The 20917-nt window shown below is 40.8% G+C and overlaps 1 protein-coding gene across 1 annotated transcript in view; it reads right to left on the minus strand.

Annotated features, from left to right (window-relative positions):
* Nucleotides 1-20917, minus strand: part of szt2 (SZT2 subunit of KICSTOR complex) — a 145314-nt gene that overhangs the window by 86867 nt on the left and 37530 nt on the right. Inside the window, exons 30-44 of the mRNA XM_020620906.1 lie at nucleotides 18783-18921; nucleotides 18358-18681; nucleotides 17906-18113; nucleotides 9813-9940; nucleotides 9387-9654; nucleotides 7032-7203; nucleotides 6764-6856; nucleotides 6323-6401; nucleotides 5683-5973; nucleotides 5085-5220; nucleotides 4100-4216; nucleotides 3949-4018; nucleotides 2644-2829; nucleotides 878-1108; nucleotides 9-32 (exon numbers count right to left, since the gene is read on the minus strand). Coding sequence (XP_020476562.1) covers nucleotides 9-32; nucleotides 878-1108; nucleotides 2644-2829; nucleotides 3949-4018; nucleotides 4100-4216; nucleotides 5085-5220; nucleotides 5683-5973; nucleotides 6323-6401; nucleotides 6764-6856; nucleotides 7032-7203; nucleotides 9387-9654; nucleotides 9813-9940; nucleotides 17906-18113; nucleotides 18358-18681; nucleotides 18783-18921 — 2466 coding nt within the window. The remainder of the gene's footprint in view (nucleotides 1-8; nucleotides 33-877; nucleotides 1109-2643; nucleotides 2830-3948; nucleotides 4019-4099; nucleotides 4217-5084; nucleotides 5221-5682; nucleotides 5974-6322; nucleotides 6402-6763; nucleotides 6857-7031; nucleotides 7204-9386; nucleotides 9655-9812; nucleotides 9941-17905; nucleotides 18114-18357; nucleotides 18682-18782; nucleotides 18922-20917) is intronic.

The raw sequence follows: 20917 nt of genomic DNA on the forward strand, positions 1-20917 counted from the left end.
GCAGGAACACTGATGGATTTCTTGTCTTCACTCTGCAATTGGGCAGAGGTCAAGTAAAAGTATGTCAACACAGGACATCACCGAAATGGACACACCGGTTGCGAACTTTGAAAAATACCATCCAAGCAAAATAGTGAACAGTGCCTGCTGCTCAGCAAAACAGACAAGCGTGCAGGGACTAAGACAGTGGTCCCTGAACAAATGTGTATCAGTTCTGACCAAACAACCTGAATCACTCCTGAGCACAAGACATCAGAATCCGTTGGCTTTTGCTCAGCTTGATTCATCACAGTCACATTCTATGGTCTGTTCAGTGCACTAATAATTAGGGGTCCTTTTTACAAAAGCAATTTGCTAACAAGTGGCAGCAGTGTCACACACATCTGCAGTGCCACTTAAAAATGTATCAGTAATTTTGACGTTCTCTTGCCTGCTTAGGCATGGGTTGTTATTCTATTGCCAATTCATCTGATTAGTGGCATGTCAAAATGAGTAAGAGAGGGAGAATCTGACACTGCAAAATGTTGCTCGCTTGTAGCAAACTTGGTGAAACAGGCCCGCGAGCAGCAAACTGCAGTGTTTGGAAGGTGAAACGACATTAAACAAGAGACAACTAGAAGAAAATGTCTCAGTATGTCAGCACCAGTAGCAATGTGTGAGAAACCACTAACCAGCCCCCTAACAGAGACCCTATTGAATAGTTTCATGGAGGTCATAGTTGTATTTATGTGGAACAACATCGGATCCCAGAAACTCCTATCTCCACCATTAACTGAAAAAAAAACAATAAAAACTAGGTACCAAGAATGATTATACCAAAGCAGACAAAGTTTTGTTACTGTTACTCTGTGCATCACTGTGAGATAACATATCTGACCTCACTGTCAGCCTCTGCAACCTGTGCCTCTGCTTCACTCTCCAGCATCATGTCCTCTGCCTGGGCTACAGCGCTGTAGGGGGCGCTATGCAGTGGGGGGCCTGCGGTGCTCTCAGAGAGGCTCTTGGTAGCTTGGATCCTCTGTGGGTGCAGTCTGCTCAGGGACAGGTAGTAGAAGCTGTCCTGCTTTCCATTCAGCACATAGCCAGAGAAGGACATCCTGCAGAACTCCTGCGGGTTCAGACATTATCATACATTCTAACCAAGAGTCCAAACACTCATACTGTCATACATGCTCTTTTACAAACAAGTATGGAGTACTGATGAGACGAAAGCTGAGTTTAAAAAGTACATGAAGCAAGGTGAACGAACCGTACTTGAATGGTTCACTCAGTAAGCTGAGCAGTTACCACTGGCACAACAGCTTTTAGCCAAAATACTGCTTTCACTCACTAACTCATACTAATCGATTCCACTCTGCCTTTCATTCATTCTCTCTCAGTGAAACTCAACTTCCCTTGCAGCTGTGTCACAGTAAAAGCCTACCAGGAGAGAACAGAAGTAATGGTGCTTGTCCCCCAATGTCTGTGCACCCTAAAAACAAAATACAATCTATATTTGTAGTAATTTTTTGCACTGCAAATATGCAGGTTCAAGACTTTTGTGCTACAATAGGGCATTATATCATGACATTTTTAAATATGATAATATGTAAACCAGTGGTGCACCCATCCTAAAATTACCCGCCACCCAAGTCATTCTAATTCTTCATTACCCAAAGCCTTAAAAATCCGATATACATTTAAGACTTAGCACATTTGACGGGAGTGTTCTCAAGAAAGCTAATTATTATTGTGTATGATTTTGAGATAAAACTAGAATCCCATGTTGCCTGTTATTAAATCATACAGATCACTGAAATGATAAAAGTAACAAAGAGACTGGGTATTGTCAGCGAGGCTGTGAATACGGGCCTCAAAGAGCACCAAGATACAGAGAAGGCAGAGGAAAAAGAGGAAGTTCCAGGGGAGGTTGGAGAGGACAAAGGAATTATCATTAAAATGCTGTGGCATAATGCTTAGAAAATTTAAGCTTTTAATAAGTAAAGATAATCATAAAATGATTTATGTGTGTTTTGTTTGAGATAATCAGTAGAGAATGTGTTAAATAAAATGTGAAATGGTTGTATTGAAAGGATGGGGAAAACTGATTTTACATCTAACAGAGTGGAAAGTACAGAATCACACAAGAGGAAGTAGACACACATCCCTAAAGTGAGGAACTGGTTCATGTGTGCCTGCCACACAGAGAAGAGACACACACCATACTGAGGAAGTAACAAAACTGGCCTGTCAGACTCTGATGTGTGCTTTGTATTTGCATCAGAGCTTTAGCTTAGACATTTTGGCATCTATACACATTATTCTATAGGACGCAGGTACAAATGTAAAGCCACCTAGAGTCTTGACATTTGAAGTACAATTGCTGTTCAAGGCTATGATTCAGAGAATGGAAGATACTAGCAAATAATATGACATATGAGGCACTGGACATACGTAAATGAAATCTTTGTTATCAGCTAATAATTAATATTTATGCTTAAGCCACCCACATGCGTAGCCTGAAATTCCTCTGGGCTGTATAGCCTTTTTAGTGATACCCCAAGATTTTCAATAGCCCATCTAGCCCACCACTAAATATTTTATGCAGGTGCCACCGATGTAAACAGTGGCATATTCCTTAAACGTGTGCATGTGTGTGATTGCCTCTTTGAAATTGTCCAGCGACTGCTCAGCCCCAAAGACAAACTGGAGTGGGACATCTTCACAGAGACAGTGTGGGTGATCACTGGAGCGCAAAACATGCTCTGCTACTTTCTGCAGTGTGGCTGAGCTGATGACCCGAGAGTGACGCAGAGCAGAAACAATCTCATCCTCCAGCAGCCAGCGGATCTAAAACACACACACACACACACACACACACACACACAGCAAATCCAAGAAATCCTTATGGCTGTTGTGCGTGTATAGTAACAGAAAAATACAAACATCACAGTTTGCAATAAACCCCTTTCAATTTCAACAAACTAACGCTTTCTAGCATGTTCATCACAAGCTTACACTATTCATACACACTGTCTGCGTGCTTCCCAACTGCCCTGGCTCCTTGTGTACATGTGGAAATTTAAGGCCAAGTCTGTTGAAATTCTGGAGTTTTAAACCAAAACTGAACGTCTCCAACTAACAATAAGTGTGTGTGTGTGTGTAGCGAAGCCCGATACATCTTCTTCCTCTGTGCTGTAGAGCTCCATTGTTGTCTACAAAATATTAAACATATCAGTGAACAGCACTGTTGGACTGAGTGACATGTTCCTTCATTACCATTAACTTGTGACTCAGTCCCACACACACCATCCTGCTGCCACAAATGCTGACTAGAGCCCCAAATGTTGATTCTTCCACCACTGAGAAGAGTCCCCAACAAATCTACAGTGAGCAGGAAATTACTAACCCTTTTTAAAAATCTAACTGTGTACTGTATATGTGAGATTTCGATGTCCAGCAATTGCCTATGGGCTCGGGGCTCAGACAAACACAGTATTAGAGACAGATTAACACACTGCTGCTTTTGGTCCTGTCATAAGGTTCAGTAACAATAGGAAACATACAGATAGAGAATACTGACAGATTTAAATTTGTAAACCCCCCAAGTTATAGTTGGGATCATGTTCCTGTGAATTTTCAAAGATACTGTGTACCCCTAATATTAATAAAAAAAAAAAAAAAATCAATTTCAACAAAAAATGTAAAGTAAATGAAAAGGACATAAACTGCCTTGAGATGATTTTTGTTGCTATACGCACATAAATATGATATTATCTCATCTCAAAGTGTACTTATGAGCTGTGTGAATGCCTAGACCGGCTTGGGACACACTGGTTCAAGGTGTTTGTCACTGTGCAGTGTATTTGCGTTAAGATACTCTACTCTCTGATGCTATAGTTATTTTTTGCTGTATTTAACTGTTGTGTTGTTGCTTTGATAGCTCACATTAAGATGAGTAAGACTCACCTTATCTATTGTGGCCAGAATTGCTAGGTTCTGAGGAAGTGGGAGCTTGGATAAGGGATCGCCAGAGACCCTGATGGAAGAAAAGCAGAAACCTCTGTTGATGGACAGAATCTGATGGAAAGTCCAGCTCGTATGTGTTGCACCAACTCACCCATTAACACCAGCTCCCCTCAGACTGTCCAGTGCTGCCATCATCTCCTCATCAGAGCGATAGGAAGAGGGTTGTCCCGGTGAACGGTTCAAAGACACACTGCTCTCTGAGGTGTACCTGTACACAAAAAGGAGGTCTGACACGGCACTGCCACATCTTGGTTTCATCAGTCACACTTTATCTAAGGAACGCATGAGGAACATAATCACTGTTTCACATTAATAGACTAGTGTGTCTGAGCTTAATGACAGCTGTTCATTTTAGACAAGTCGTATACCTTGTATAAAGTTGCTTTATCTGATTATAGCAGCTTACAACATACATTTTCTTGGTAATAATACAACAGGATGGCGCCAAAGTTAAAAAAAATGTAATCCTATACATACTGTTAAATTCAACTTAAGGTACCCTGGGGAATCTTTGACCACTGGCAGCACTGTGAAGCAGTGATTTTACCAGCGGGTCCCTGTGATTTTTGTTTTGTTTCTGTTTCTTTGTGCCTCCTATCAAGCACCAACTGATTTGCATTTAATAGTTACTTTCATTATTGACTAATCTGATAATTATTTATCAGTTATCGGTTGAATTACTTAATAAAATTGAAACGGTGACAAAACGTTCATCACGGTCTCTCACAGCCCAAGCTCACATCTTCAAACTGCTTGTTTTGATTTTCAGTTTACAATGTCATAAATAAAAAGGAGGAATGCAACAAATCCTCACGGAAACTACGAAATGATTAATCAATTACCAAAATAGGTGTCAATTAATATTCTGTCAATCAACTAATCTGCAAATTGCTTTATCTCTACTTTGTGCTACCCCAGTTAGTGACAAATGGTAACAAGCGCAAAACAGAAGAAACAGAAACTTCCTCTAGCCGTTCCTTAGAACTCGTGTTCACAAGATTGTGTCTCCAGCCGTGGTTGTCGCCAGCGCGAAGCCATAAAAACCTCGCATAATCTAGTTTTATACTGTGACTCACCTGTTATGCTGGAAATCAGCCAAGACTTCAATCTCCAGAGGAAGTGTCAGGACAAAAATATCTAACGTGACTGAGAGCTCATTTAAATCCACAGATTGTAAGGCCTCAGCATCCTCCAGGCAGGAAATAATCTTACCTACAATCACAAAAACTAGTCTCAATGACCAAACTTCAACTTTTCAACTGAATAATACTCGTGGCTGTGGCTCATGAGGTAGGGCAAGTCGTCTTCTGACCAGTAAGTCAGTGGTTCGACTCCCTGAGCAAGACACTGAACCCCAAATTGCTCCCGGTGGCTTGACTAGCGCCGTTGTGTGGCAGCCTTGTCGTCATCGGTGTGTGAATGTGTGTGTGAATGGGTGAATGGTGTATAATCTCCCTGTAAAGCGCTTTGGTCAGTGCATAAAAGCGCTATATAAATACAGTCCATTTACCATTTACCATAATACTCATTCATTTATAGAGGAAAGAGAAACAAAAAGCAGTTTGATGAGTGAAGGCTGTCAGTTTTGGATGTTGGAAAATCTGAAAGCCAGGGGAGCCAAGATGATGCATCCTTATTCTGCAGAAGTGAAGAGACAGTTGAGGCCGTACTTACCCAGGCAGGTAGGCAGTGTCTGTATAGGCATGGAGCCATGGCAGCTTTTCATATTGACAGAACATGTGACATGAACAAACAATGGTGGCATGTCGGGCTGTGGATCCTCGGGCTCCAGCAGGGAGTCTCCCTCCAGGATGCTGAAGGAGTCCTGGTCCTGGTTGACAGTGTTCGAATCTGACAGGGACTGGTCGTCACTTTCTCCGAGAGAGCTGGTGGCTGGATGCTCCTCATACTCAACCACCAAATCTGTGTCACTCTCCGTCATGATACAGCAGCCCGACACATTTTCTATGCACAGGTCAATAAAGAGGTCATTATCTTATTGATGAAGTGCCATTACATGAAAAAGTAATAATAACTTTGCAGATTAACTTCATTTTACATTAAATTAATGTGTACCATGCTGCTCCTTTCTCAGTGGTAAGAGCAACCTATCAGCAACTGAAGCTTTATAAATCATAAAATTCCTACACTGAAATGAGAGCTTAGTTTGTTATGCATCAGCACTTCAACTAACTATGTGAGAGCACTGTCCAAAGTAAATAATGTGATTTACATATACCCCAAGCTGCAATAAAACAGCAATGCTTTAAATATCTGAAAAACATAAAGGTAAACATGTCTGACTGGTCCTCACCGTCCTCCACAGCTGGCTCAGCGTCCGACACCAGGTCCTCGCTGGGTCTCCTCTGTACCTCCCCGTTGCTCAAGTCCTCCTGAGAAGGCAACCCACAGTGAAAAGGTTTACCCAAGCTAATCAACATCAGTGTTCATGTGAGGATTGTTCCTCTTTCTGTATCAATCAATAAATCAATACTGTTCATTTATTTTGGAGAGCTGAACATTAGTCTGAACAGTTTAACCGTTGTTTCACAAATACACTTTTTTTTTTAATTTTTCTTTGATTAAATAAACATAAATTCCTATGTTTTTATCTTCTCTTCCTTCTCCCAGCCAACATTAATCTAGAATTCGTATTTCCTCTATATAATCTTGGGCATAATTTCATTATGAGCAATAGCAAGATATGAAAGCAAAGCAAAATCAATCTGGCCAACACACAACTGAGACAACTCACCTCTTTCTTAGATGAAGGTGGGCAGTAGAAGTAGTAGTGTGGATTGGAGGGCACAGTTTTGAAATACTGAGACACAATCTCCATGAATTTCTCCTGTCAAATTATTAATTTTATATATGAATAATTAATTTCACCTTGTAAATATTAGTTCATGTACTAATTACTCAGTGAACAGCCCATCACTAAAAGTGCTAACAAATTCTAATGTAAAACATGACATTAAGAGTGGAGCATGAATAATTTTTGCCTGTTTTACTTCAGACAATACCTGTATTATTTTGTGCAAATCTGGGTAAACTTCACACTTGGGCTGCATCTGGAGCTGTGACAGAGGGAACTCTGGGATCTTGGCCGTCTTGGACTCATGCAGAATCGGTGGAGATGTAGGAGCACATGACGTCCCTCTAGATTCAGCTTCGTTGGAATCCTCCATTTCAATGCTATCACCAGAAATATTAGCAATTAATTATTAAATAATAATAGATAAAAGAAAACTGGATGAAATTTAAAAATGATTGTTGCCTTTAGACCGTTAACACACCCACTGTGATGTTACAGTAATGGCTGTATGGATAGAACTCTGCCATCAGACTAGGGTTTCACCATATACCACGGTATTAAAATTGATGGTTATCATACCCAGTACATTTATTACTGATACTGAAGTAAAAAAAAAAAACAACAACAACTCGATACGTGCGCACATTTCTTCCCCAACTGCCCGTCAGACAACGCAATGGGCGCCACATGCACATATGCCATGGACAAATGGCACAGAGAGGAGGCTGATATCACCAAGCTTCATCCACAAAAAAAAAAAATTTAAATCCTATATGTATCTCAGAAACCAACACCTTGGAGAACACCATCCCGCAGAGCATATCTACATCTGTGTCCCGTTTATTACTTTAATCCCAAACAATAAAACCTGTGAGCGAACAAGAGTCGACCATAAAATACATTATCAAAATAATTTTGCACATTGTCTGTTCATTGACTAATCTCTGATTTACAACAGGACTCACACTGAACCCAATCTAACCCCAGAACCACACACACAAACTTTCTCAGCTCACAAAAGTGAGTGTGTACACATGTGTGTGAGTGAACAAACAGACAGGGTCCGTCTGGCTGAGGTGTCACTTGCTTCATGTAGCTGATGCTATTGCTGTAGCACTGTCAAAGTCTTTAATTGGCTGTGCTGGGACACAACCTGGACGCTCAGAGGATAGCGCTGGTAATGCAACGTCAGAGGGATTTGTTCACATCTCCACTGTTGCAGAATGTCTTCATAAAGCAGGACTGAGGTTTTACTAGAGACCAGATAAATGTAAATGTATGTTTAGTCTTGGTGAAGGTAATGTGAGTGTTCTGACTGACAGCACAAGCTCTCTCTACTGTCTGGTGTGTTGATTCACTTCATGCACATGACACAATGAGCAATGATTGAAAAGTTTCTTTTGAATTAGTCAGAACTGATAGTAGTGAAATCAAAACTTAATTGTCAATCAACTCAAAGTCAATAAATGAAAGTTCATTTGATGTAAAAGAAAAGTTTGACCTCTTCATAACAGAGAGACAGACACTACCACTGAGTTATTCTTGAGGGATCTACAAAGAAAAGTTAAACAGAGAATATGGTTAGATTAGATTTTATATAGAAAACCATAGTTGTTTATCTTGCATATAAGATCGAGAACCATAAGTGGCAGTGAATATGAAATTCACTAGCATCTATTTTGATAACTGTTTAAAGCATTGTGAAGGCATTTCTCAACACTGACAGAAGTCAATTGATTAATGAAGAAAATGATGAGCAGGTTAATTCCTAATGAAAAACATCAGTGGTTGCACCTGGACACAAACTAGTTCAGCAGAGCTCCACCTCAGCCAACTACAGCAGTCAGATCCCGTTGTTACATCAGTGTACGACTGATAGGCTGATAATGTAATGACAGAATATATAACAGTATAACTTGTTTCTGCATTGAATAGCCTACTTCTACATTTAATACTTTAAGCATGGTAACACTTCATTTTACTTAACATTTTCAATTTTACTGTAACAGAGTAGGCTGTGTGATGTTAGTAATTTTACTCAAGTAAAGGATCTGAATCCTTCCTCCGCTACTGGTGCTAACATGCAAACTAACATGCTTTAGGTATACAACACGTTATAGTTGTATGCTGTTTTTTAATAATCTTTGTAACTGTTTATTCTTCAGGGTCAGTCTAGTGCTGCAGTCCAGCTCAATCAACTGGCACAGGCACTTTTGCAACCCTTCATCAGACTGAAGTCGTTCTCGGCAGGCAGAACTCAGCACAACACCGGTCCTTGACAATAACCTTAGAAATGATCCACTCTGGAGTGTGTGTTTCCATATTAGATGGGTCTTCGCGACATAAATTTGAAACTATTTTTCACTGAAGTTAGCACAGGTATATCATTATTATGATTAGGGATTGGTATTGTTAGGATTTTATCAATACCGATATTGATAGTGATACCACAATGATGGCTTTTTTTTAAAATCAGAAACAAAACCATCAAGGCAGTCTCAGCATTCAGTTTCTGCAAACTTCTAAATCATTTAACATGATCCCAATGACTCCTTGGTCTTACCTGGATGAGGAGGTGATGGCTGCCCTGTTGTCTGGGCGCTCCTTCTCAACCTCACCAATAACAAAGGTGGCAGGGCTCCTCGAAGGTTTGGAATTCTCCCCCCATCCTGTAGCCTCGCCATGCTCCCTGAAGACCCTGATATGTCCACAGAGGGTCTGCAGGAAGGAGGTGATATCAATCTCCTGCAGAGACTCTTCACAATAGTCCATGGCCATCAGGACATCTTGGGAGCTGATGCTGTAGGACTGCTGCAGGCTGCGATACACACCTGAGGAACACAGGGAGCAAATCAGTGGCTGAAGCGCTGTACTGTACACTGTAGTTTGAATATTTGTTTTTAATTTCACTTAAAGAAATTGTTAAGAACACTTGGAGAAACATAGCATTCTTCTGAGTGTATGTTAGTGGGCAGAGGAAAGAGGTCACCTTTGACGTAGCTCTGGTGGTAATGCTCTTGCAGCAGGCTGCAGTAGTTGGCCAACTCCTTGTGTTTGTGAGGTTGAGTCAGGAGGTCGGTCCACGGAGATGGAGTGCTGCGGTCCTGAGACAGTGACCTGTCAGAGGACAGAAAATAAACATTCTCAATTAGAAAGACTAATGAAGTGCCTGCTGAAACCACACTGACTGTTTAAAAGTTATTTTAATATCTGCAAAGACATATGTTCATTCACATAACCATAATCCCACATGAGTAAAAATACAATGTCAGTCAAAATGCACTAAATTCCTTTCCAGTGAACTGTGCATAAGCATTTAGATACCTTTAGCCCAGATCTCCACTACAGTATGCAAAGTCAAAAAAGCATGCATTTGGAGCACTGTATCAAAAACAAAAATCATTTATCAGGACAACAAGGTGAGACATGAAACGGGTGAAAAATTACCTTTATCCCCAAAGACAGAGTTTTTGCAGCAATGTTTTTGCCCATATAACAACCTCTATAGATACAGTATATGGAGATTGAAGCATGCCAGTAGAAAAAAAATTATAGTATATTGTTAAATTAAATTAATGAAGTTGTGCATTTTAAAAAACAAAATTTGCTAAATTGAATTAGCATTTAAAAAGTGTTGAAAAACAAAAATATTTACAAAATCATTCAATTTGCCAAATAATAAATGTTAAGCTTGATTTATGGGTCTACACCATAGGTATGACGTAGGTAACGTGTAGCCTTGTCCACTACGCAGTAGCCTGATGTGCCCCTCGCCACAAACTACACATTGTGGTGATGCAGAGAGCAGCAGCTGTGATTGGTTGCATCGGATTTCCTCGTTCATGTCTCTCAGTGGCCGGATAAGCACGGACCATCTCCTCTGAAATCTTCTCACTTATCTGTTTTGTAGAAATTTCAGTAACAGTAACTGTTGTTCAATATACAGTATATCAGTTTTAACTCCAACATGACCCACTCACTTTCAGTCACTATTGTTAGTAAGTGGTGGAGAAATGCAACACAGTGACACAGAAACCCCGCCGCCAACACAGACACAGCAACACACAAGAATACAGTAAATGATCACAACAGGCCACTGAGGTAGCCTATGGCATAGACTCTGCATCTATTCAACACAGAACCATACATCAAGCTTAATCTTTTCTCAGGTTTCACATACAACTTTTCACTGCATTATGTCTCTGAAGAATTTAATTTAAGCAACAATTAAAAGCAACCTCTAACAGCCTTGTTGATCTTTAATTTAAACTGTGTTAACCCTGTTCTGGTGGCACACTCAAGACTCCATATACAGGGATCTTCACCATCACATGCCAATGAAAGAATACACAGACAAACAGACAAAAGGCTAATGTGCAAGAAAACAACAGTTCCCATTAAAATGTCTCCAGAGGAGACAGGATCCCTATGCCTCCGAAAAAAGACAACGTGCTGTAGTTTAAAAATTCTGCAAGTGTAACAGGAACATTAACAACAAAATGCAAAATAATATGTGGATCAGTCAGTGCTACATTTAACACAGTACGCCATACCTTCCTGCTCAGCTGCATTAAGAAGTGGTTGGCATTTCTAACTCTCCCCTTCATTGATTTAAATCATACCTCTGTCAAGGAACTTGTCTTTCTACTGGTAGCTCCTCATCTTCAACTGCACATCCTACCTGTGGTGTGCCACAGGGGTCAGTCTTTGGATCTTTATTATTTTCAATACACATGCATTGACTTGGGGACGTACTGTATAAAATAAATTTTCATTTTTATGCAAATAACACCCAGCTATATGTATCCATAACAGTGGGTGACACCAGTGGTCTACAGTATTAAACTATACAAACTGCTTTAGTGAGATTAAGCATTAGCTGTTGTCAGCAAGGCTGCAATTACGGGCCTCAAAGAGCACCGAGATACAGAGAAGGCAGAGGAGAAAGAGGAAGTTCCAGGGGAGGTTGGAGAGGACAAAGGAATTATTATTAAAATGCTGTGGCAGAATGCTTAGAAAATTTAAGCTTTTAATAAGTAAAGATAATCATAAAATGATTTATGTGTGTTTTGTTTGAGATAATCAGTAGAGAATGTGTTAAATAAAATGTGAAATGGTTGTATTGAAAGGATGGGGAAAAGTGATTTTACTTCTAACAGAGTGGAAAGTACAGAATCACACAAGAGGATGTGGATACTGTAGAAAGAAATTCTTGATAAAATGATATAGTGCTATGTTATGTACTTGCAAAACTGTTCAAATAATTGTTTAATTTGTTTGGCCTTTGTAAAGATTTGACCTGTGGACATGAAATGCTGTGAGTGCAGAGAGACTTAGAACAACAGGAAGTCGTGCAGATACATACTGAGATGACTAAACTGTCTGCACGAGAATTGTGTGTGGGTGTAAGGTCTGATTGTCTTGGCTTCAGATTATCAACATTTATCAACATTATATGAAATTCTAGGATTGACATTATAATCTGCATTAGCAAATATATCTACAAGTTTACTTTAGTATCATATGCTTTATGATTTACTTTTGCTTTAACCAGTTCACTTGTCTTTAAGAATATAGGAGACATGTGTAAGGTTGTAAGAGTAGACAGGAAACCACAGAACAGGAAGTAGACCAGGTCGCATAGCAACGCTGGCGCTCTTCCTAAATCTGCAGACAACAACTAACTATTTATAAAGACGTATGTAGAAGGGTAATGTCTAGGTCGAAAGGTCAGGATGTTGTACTTAGTGTCACAGATCAAAATTTGCCTGGCGACAAGATCATCAAATGAGGGGTCAGAACGAGGTCAACAAACCAATCGAGGAACGAGGATGAAGGACAGCATGGATGACATCAGATCTCCATCCTGACTGTGTTATAAATTCTCTATGTAGAGGAAACTCGTGGTGCCGGCTTCCTGCTGCAGCTATGCACTATACTTCTGTGTGATAGGGCTTCAGATAGAGACGGAATCCAGAGCTCTGTAATTGCTTTTCTTCATCAAGGTTGTAATAAATATTTTAAAGGTTTTGCCACGCGCTGTTTGAGGCATGTACACTGTATGTCTTATTATCCAACATGCTATCCACCTTGCTGTCCCCACCCCCGCCAGCTGAAGAAAAAGTGCTGTTTTTTTAGGGAGGCGAGCTTAGGTCACAGTGGCAGTTATACTGCTGCTGTGGACCTAATTGAGGACAGCCCATTGCAGGGCACAGGGCATGAAAGAATCTTTTCAGGACTGTGCATGCACGAGGGATAAACCGCCTATATGCATAGAAGCTTGGGTTACTGTATGTAAGCATCGTTATGCACAGTGGGCTTGGACTGACAGTAAAAAATATGCAATACTTCAGAACAATATGAGCTTGCATGCCAAATAAGGTATCAACTGCAAACTGCGGCATCTGGTTGGATGAGAGGTCAAGGACAACTGACCAAGAATCCTATAAAAACCAAGGCAAAAAGAGGAACGGAGAGTCCTTTCATGGCTGCGGCCGGAGGCTCTGTCCGGTTAACCATCTGACTTCCAGGAGACCGAGGACTGCGGAGAGGCAGTCCGGGGAGAGGGCACCCCTCTGGGGGTGCTCCCCCGCAGGCACCGGCCTGTGGGAGTGAGAAGCATGCCATCGTGGAAGAGTGAGCCCCTTTTCTGGGTGCTTGGACACAGGCATCGGCATGTCAGAGGAGGATACATGCCAACGAGGGAGTCAGCCCCTTTTCTGGGTGCTTGGACACAGGCATCGGCCTGTCAGAGCAGGAGGATGCATGCCACAAAGGGAGCACCCTTTTCTGGGTGCTTGGTCATGCATCGGCCTGTCAGAGCAGCGGGATGTCGACGTGGGATAATGAAACTGTGGCAGAGCCTCACAGTTTAGCAGGAAAACTGAATTCCTGCTTCAAAGCTGATTACTGAAGAACTCATGAATTTTAACAAAAAGCCAAAATCCACCTGGCCTGGTGGGGAAATGATGTCTTGCAAAGAAGACAGTTTTAGATATTTTCATGTCTTTATGAAGATTTGGACCAAAAGGAGACTGTTTATAGACATTTTCATGTCTTTTATGCTTTCCTGAGTCACACAAGATTTGACCAAGAAAAAAACAGTTTATCTGAAATTGTCCTATTTCTGAGAGTTTGGAGGATTGAACCGGATGAGCTTTGATGTTTTCGTTTGTAAATTCTTTTTCCTTGTGAAAGCTTGAATCATGGCAAAAAGGAAAAAGAGGAACAAGTGATTGCCCCAACCGGCCACCGCCCGCCCAGAGCCAACTGAGGATCAGTGACGTGAGACCTTTGACTTTTATTCAGATCAAGAGCCTAGCTCAACCATAATGATATTTAATCAGTATGATCATTTTAAATTTATGTTTAGAATTAGTAGTTGTTGATTCATTTAGATTGGAAGCCGATTGACGATTTTAAGGTTTATATTTTATTGCTTGTTGCTTTGCTGTAGCTCTGTTAAGCTTCTATATAAAATTCCTGAAAAGGTTTAATACTTTGTGGTTATTGAGCCAAGTTTGATGTTACTGACATTCCTATGATTGTGGTGAGTTAACACTTTTAAGCGGTAATGGTTAAGACAAACAATTCTCAATGTTTGGTTACCCAATTCCCAGTGAGTGCAATTACCTAAGCCTTAGTGAGTGTGTGAGGTTGTATAACAGTTCACAGGGTTGACAGAAGGCAAAGACTGAACTGCTAAAATGATTTTTAGACAATTATATCAGGAAAAGATTTCATCTAAAACATCCAGTTATTTACTTGTTACATAATATATACAGTTCTCTAAATATCCTATCCTTAACATCTTATGTCAACTAAACACTGTGCAAAACAAATATGGTCTTAAGTGTCCAGTGACACAGCTTTCATTGGTTATTTCAGACTAAATTTGACACTTCCTCAAAGAGCCAGAGTATCCTGGCTTATAAAAGTTTCTCAGTACGGTAACATCTGAGGGTTAAAGGGGTAGCTGCCACAATAAACTGCAGGTTGCTATTATTTGGGAGGTTTGGGGTCTTATCCTGGATTAATAGCATGAAAGAGGGAGGTCTGCAGGGAACTCTGTTCGCAGATTCGTGGTAGTCAGTTACTGAGTGAATATCTCCGTCATATAACCTCAAGCAGTGTTTGGAGCTTTAATATGTTTCAAATATGCCGCCTTAGTGTGAGGTAAGCTTTATTCCTATGTCCAGGGGTTAGCATATCGTGGCCTTCAAACACTGTCCCCCAGCTTCCTCTAGCTTAATGAAACAAAATGAGGTTGTCTTATTTGGCCTGCCAAACTCAAAGGCAAAACCTAAGAAGTCTTTCTGCATATGTTAAACCTGGTGCAAAAAATCTAGGAGTGCTGTTTGACCTTAGCTTTGATGCGGAGGTCAGGAAAACCGTACAGTCCTGCATTCTCTGCTTAAGAAAACTAAAAGTCTGGATTGCTTTAACTCTGGATACTCTTGCTTGCGTCAAAGTTCTGTTTCTCACCTACAACTGGTTCAAAATGCAGGCAGCAAAGTTTAACTAACTGAAGCGCATCCAGTACAGGGGCGGCTGTGGCTCAGGAGGCAGAGCGAGTTGTCCCCTAACCAGAAGATTAGCGGCTCGGTTCCTGGCTTGTCCAGTCCACATGTCGAAGTATCCTTGAGCAAGTTGCTCCCAGTGATAACATCAGTCTATGAATGGGTGAAAGGCCAAATGCTATGAAAGCGCTTTGAGTGTGCTGCAATGCACAGAAATGCACTATACAAGTATAAGACCATTTACAGTATGATCATACCACATGGTTAATGGCTGTCTGTTTCTTTTTGAAATACTTTTAAAATCTTACTAATAACCTTCAAGGTCCAAGTCCCTTCTCAAAGCATACTTCATATACAGTCCTTTTTTGTTAACATAAAATTATATTTGTTCTTAATATTTTATTCTGTTTAATGTAGCTTACTCTTTTGTTATTAGACACATTGGTGATTTTTATGTAAACAATATTATGTGCTATGTTTTTAATATATTATTCTGTGTTTAATTTATCTTAATATTTTGGCGTTTTCTCCTAAATATTTAGAAAAGTGCTATCCAAACAAAATTATATATAATCAATTATCAGTTAGATCCATATTAAACTCCTAGCTGTACATGTTATGACTACTGCAGCAGAAATTCCCATTTAAAGAAATGTTTTCTCAATGTCAGTGCCAACATGCCTAGATGACACTCTTCAGGTGAACAAAAACGTGTAAAAAATAAAAATAAAAAAATTGTCACAGTTGTTGCTTCAGCCAACCAGTCAAATTGACTAGAATGGGACAGAGTGGTCTTGACCTCTGATCTTTGACCACCAAAATCTAATCAGTTCACCCCTGAGTCCAAGTGGACAAATGCCAAATTTGAAGAAACTCCCTCAAGGTGTTCTTGACTTATTAAATTCACAAGAAAGGGCCAGACTGCTGGACAAACAAACCCAAAGCATAATGCCTCTGCCAGCACAGAGGCATATAAAATAAACTTGGGACAATAAAAGGCAGGATACTACTGGACAGTGACATAAGCCAGCATTCCACACATAATGCACAAGATAAGTGAACAGCAATGTATTCTGACTGGGTTATTCTGGCGCTAATGCAAATACATGCCCTACACAAACCTTTTGTTATTCTGGGCCTGCATTACATTAACAGCGAGAAATGTCAGTTTTATTCAGTGTGTGGCAGAAATGTACCTGCTGTGTGTGTGTGTGTATGTATATGTAGCAACACAAGCCTGAGGAGGAAGCACAGACAAGCCCAGGAAGGGAAGATGGCTTTGGAGTTTACAGTATTAGAAAAGCAACACTTTCCCACTCTACAGAAAACAAGCGTGTCCTAAGTTCTCAGGGCTGTCCAGTGAGTAGAACCTCAGCAGAGAGGGAAGGGGAACACAGAAACAGAATGGAGCAGTGCTACCTGAACTTCACCTGCTGATACATCTCCCAGGATTCAGCATCTTGAGCTCTTTTCTCACCCGTGAAGACAACCAGAGACACAAGTTAACAACTGGACTTCTGACAAAAATCAAGGGTCAGTTATGCCATACAGTGGTGAGAAAATTATAATGTAGTTAAAGGATAATCCATGTTTATTAAATCTTGACTTCTTTATGTAGCTTTGCCTATCATTTCTTGTGGTGATAATAACAGTGTATTCCTCTATGTCAATTCTGAAACCCGTGGACACAGCGACTTGACAGATTCAGCTCAGATGATCAGACAGGTTGTACATAAATAATTTGTCCAGGGGGGTGGGGGGTGGGGGGGTGTTAGAGTGGACATTTTAATAAAGAGCACCGTTTTTCTGAGCTGTTTGAAACTATTCCTGTGAGGTTTGTATAGGCTGTCTTCTTCCGATTTGTGCTTTAAAAACAAAGGATCTAAAGCTTATTATGACACTTCTTCAGCAGCTGACAGGCCCCAGTATGTCAGGCTGAGGTACTGCACCTCAGGGATGGTGGTCAGCAGCACAGGGGACAGTGCTCCCCCTTCTGATAATCATTGCTGTTGCTACTGGATACCTGAATTACCCTGGGGATCAATAAAGCATCTATCCAGCTATCTGCTCACTTCTCATGCACACACAAATGAAGCAATGCCTGTGCGCTAGTTTAAACATTCAACTTGACTCTGTCGGTATACACACATGGCAAATCCCTCTTGCTGCAGCACATACCCACCAATCCCCTCACAACCGTTTAATAATGGTGGCGTAGTAAAGCCATCAGTGTTCTGATCACTTTTGCTGCTGTTACTGCTGCCACACTGCAAATACTGCTGTTACTCGTCACATACCAACTTCTCCACATTAATTCTTGGCTGCTTCTTGATCAGCCCGACTTCTTTTAGGTGATGTCACTGTGGTCTCAGAAAAAACATAAGTGATTACAATACTGTTATTACTGATAGAAATGACAGCAAAAACTACAAAAATGGAAAAATGTGACCCCTTAGTGCTCCATGGAGCTGATTAAAGAGTGTGGCTCTGCAGTAGACCAGACCAATTATTTGAAAGACGTGATATGCCGTGTGATATGCCTCCCTGCAGCTGAGCTCAGTACCTGAAGAAGATGTCCTTGGGCAGGTGGGTGGAGCTGGGGTGTACCAGTTGCTCCTTCAGCTGCTCCAGAGAGCAGTTGTACACATAGACTGGACACTTAAGTTGGCTGCTCTCACTGGTGCTCTGCTGGGAAAACTGCCTGCTGAAGCTGATGTGGAAATCTCCTTTTTGTGGTTCAGAGAACTGGACTCCCTCTTTTTCTTCAACATCTAAGACATTTGAAGAGCAGATTGTTTAATATTCAGCTCTACGTGTAATATATTAACAGGGTGTGCCACTGTTTGGCTGAAGAACTAAGAACAATGCGTGTTGTACGCTGTACAGACTGTAAAGCCGTGTGAGGCAAGTTTGAGAAACTGGATTATACGAATAAAACTGAATTACTGTAACTTTGACCTTTATCCTATTTTGGACTGGACTACAGACTGCAGCCCTGGATAAGAGCAGACTGACCTGAGCCTGGGGTCCCGGTCTCTGTCTCCGACACCCTGCTGTCCCAGCAGTCCTGGTCCAGGATCAGTGAGTCAGTAGGCCCAGTCTGGCCCTCAGACTGAGATAAGAGCACGGAGGACCTGGTGGGGACCTGTCCACCATTGGAGCTCCTTTGCAGCCTACTGGCCAAACTGAAGCTGGACTCCGACCTCTCAAGCCCGCTGGTGGAGCCAGACAGGGAGTCAGCCTGAGATTTGTTGCTGGGAGTCATAGTATCTTCCTCCTGCATGCTGATGTTACTCTGAGGCTCTGTCTCCAGCCCTGATGCCATCAATATCAGAACATCTGCAAAATAAATGTAGTATCCACATCTAACTGCTTTGCATTTACAGAATCCGGTTCAAATGCAGAGAAGCTAATTGCTCTAAATAAAACTCAAGGTGTACCCGTAAAAGATGCAGGGACTAAGGTGAGGAGGATCTGATGGAGGCTAATGAATCTGGCGTAGCACCTCCACTGTGGCATAGAGCAGTGCCTGTCCCCCAGTACAGGCTCTTCATCCACAAGGTCTGCGTTACTGAAACTCTGCCACAGACAACAAGGAAACATGTTTATTACTGTACTGACCCACTATGACTATTTTATATTTAGTTCCTCCATTTCATTCAGTGAGTGACAGTGAATTTAAAGTACTGCATATTATATTAATGAAAGCTTATAACATGGATCACTGATTATTATGGCATCATGGCCCTTTTTAACCAAGTGTTTTCAATACTGAGTGTATTTTAAACACTTCTGTGACATTCCCCCAAAGTTGCTGGTGAAGACTACAGACTTCAGGTGGTAGAACTGTTTTTTTTCCCCCCCAAACATAGCTGAAATCAGCTAGCTCTTCATTCAGCTCCCAACATAGTGTTGCCAACTGAGCGACGTTGTCACTACATTGATCGGCTTTGTGACCTTTCTAGTGACCAATTAAAAAAATAAATAAATAAAAATAAAAAGACCAGCAACAAATGCAGTGACTTTGACAGAGTTTAGCTACTTTCTCTGGAGGACAGTGGACAGGACTGCCCATGAGGACGCAGTCTTGCACATAGTAATGCCTCTCTTGGCTTCTACTGTGGTCAGTGAGTAGGAGAGAGGAGACAAGCAGAGCATTCAGTTGATTGCATTGTCACCGGCAGAGACTCCTGGTGTCTCATCCTCATTTAGTTTCACCACAATTTAATATATGCTGACTGAATAGGCCATTTTCATATAACTTTTGCAGTTAACAGTAAGGCAACAGGTCAAAGAAATACAGCCAGGGCATTCATACTGTACATGTAAAAAGTTCTCTCTAGACTTTCATTATCATTCATTTCATTGCTTGTATGTGTTTGGTTTGATTCTTTTTTTTTTTTTTTTTTTGCCAAAATTTTACTCCATCAGTGAACAATATGCATGTAGTTCTGTAGTAAATATGCACATAGTTAGTTTGTATGTCTTTCATTTTGACTGGTAGCACACCCATGTTGTGTATGAACTACAGAGAGCACAACAGCCTATCTTCCTCCTGCTAGTTTATAATACAATATGATTACATCATCAATATGCAAATCACCAAGCGACATCATCCAACAACTTTTCCAGCAGGTTTTAGCTGCTTTCTGCTGGCAACACCATCTCTACAGTCTCAGCACAAAGCTGTGCAGAGGTGGGTTTATCTTTGTGTAACCCACCTTATAAAAGGGTTTAATGTGTGTTATAATTCTGTTTAATAGTTTCACGTCAAACGCTTTATTTTGAAAACCGCAAGTTTTATTTTGGTAATTACAGGGAGAGGAAGTCTTGACATCGTATGAAAAACGTGATGTGATAAAACGTAGTGTACAGCTAGACTCATGCAAAACAAAGAGGAGAAAAAGTCCATAAGAACTTCTTAAAATAGGAAAAAAAAAAAAAAGAGTGAAAACTCGTCTTAAGTTCGAGGGAGCTCGTGCTTAACGTCAGATGACCTGAAGGAGCATAACTTTAGGTGCTGAAAACGGAACCCTTGGTAAGCTAATTCATAGTACCAATGAATGCTAGCATGCTACGCTCATGATATGCTAGCGTTAGCTAGTAGCAGGTAGAGAGTAAGAGTAGTGATGGGCAGATGAAGCTTCATGAAGCAATGAAGCCTTTCATCCAATTGGTTCACTCCAGCACAAAGATTCTTGAAGCTTCATTTGCTCTAGTAGGACATCTACTGGATACAACAATATCAGTTGGCATGAATTTGAAGTGTGTGGCATTTTGCAGAAAGCCTGTGAATAAAACTGTCAGCAAAATAAAGAAGTATGCAAAACATGTATATTGTAGTGATGGCAGTATACTGTGTATATATATATACTGGCAGTATGGAAAATGATTATTTGGAAATGATGAAAATGGAAATGATTATTTACAGTGAGGTGAGGGTGGTTGGGGTATGGACAATGATTGTGCTTTTGTAACGTTGAGGTATGGCCAGTGATTATGGTTTAGGGGACACATCATTGGTTTTTATTTAAAAACAACAGTTTCTCCACTGTGGCAGGTCTTAGGCGATTTC

The sequence above is a fragment of the Monopterus albus genome, unplaced genomic scaffold (assembly GCF_001952655.1).
Source record: "Monopterus albus unplaced genomic scaffold, M_albus_1.0 scaffold250.1, whole genome shotgun sequence".
Taxonomy (NCBI): domain Eukaryota; kingdom Metazoa; phylum Chordata; class Actinopteri; order Synbranchiformes; family Synbranchidae; genus Monopterus; species Monopterus albus.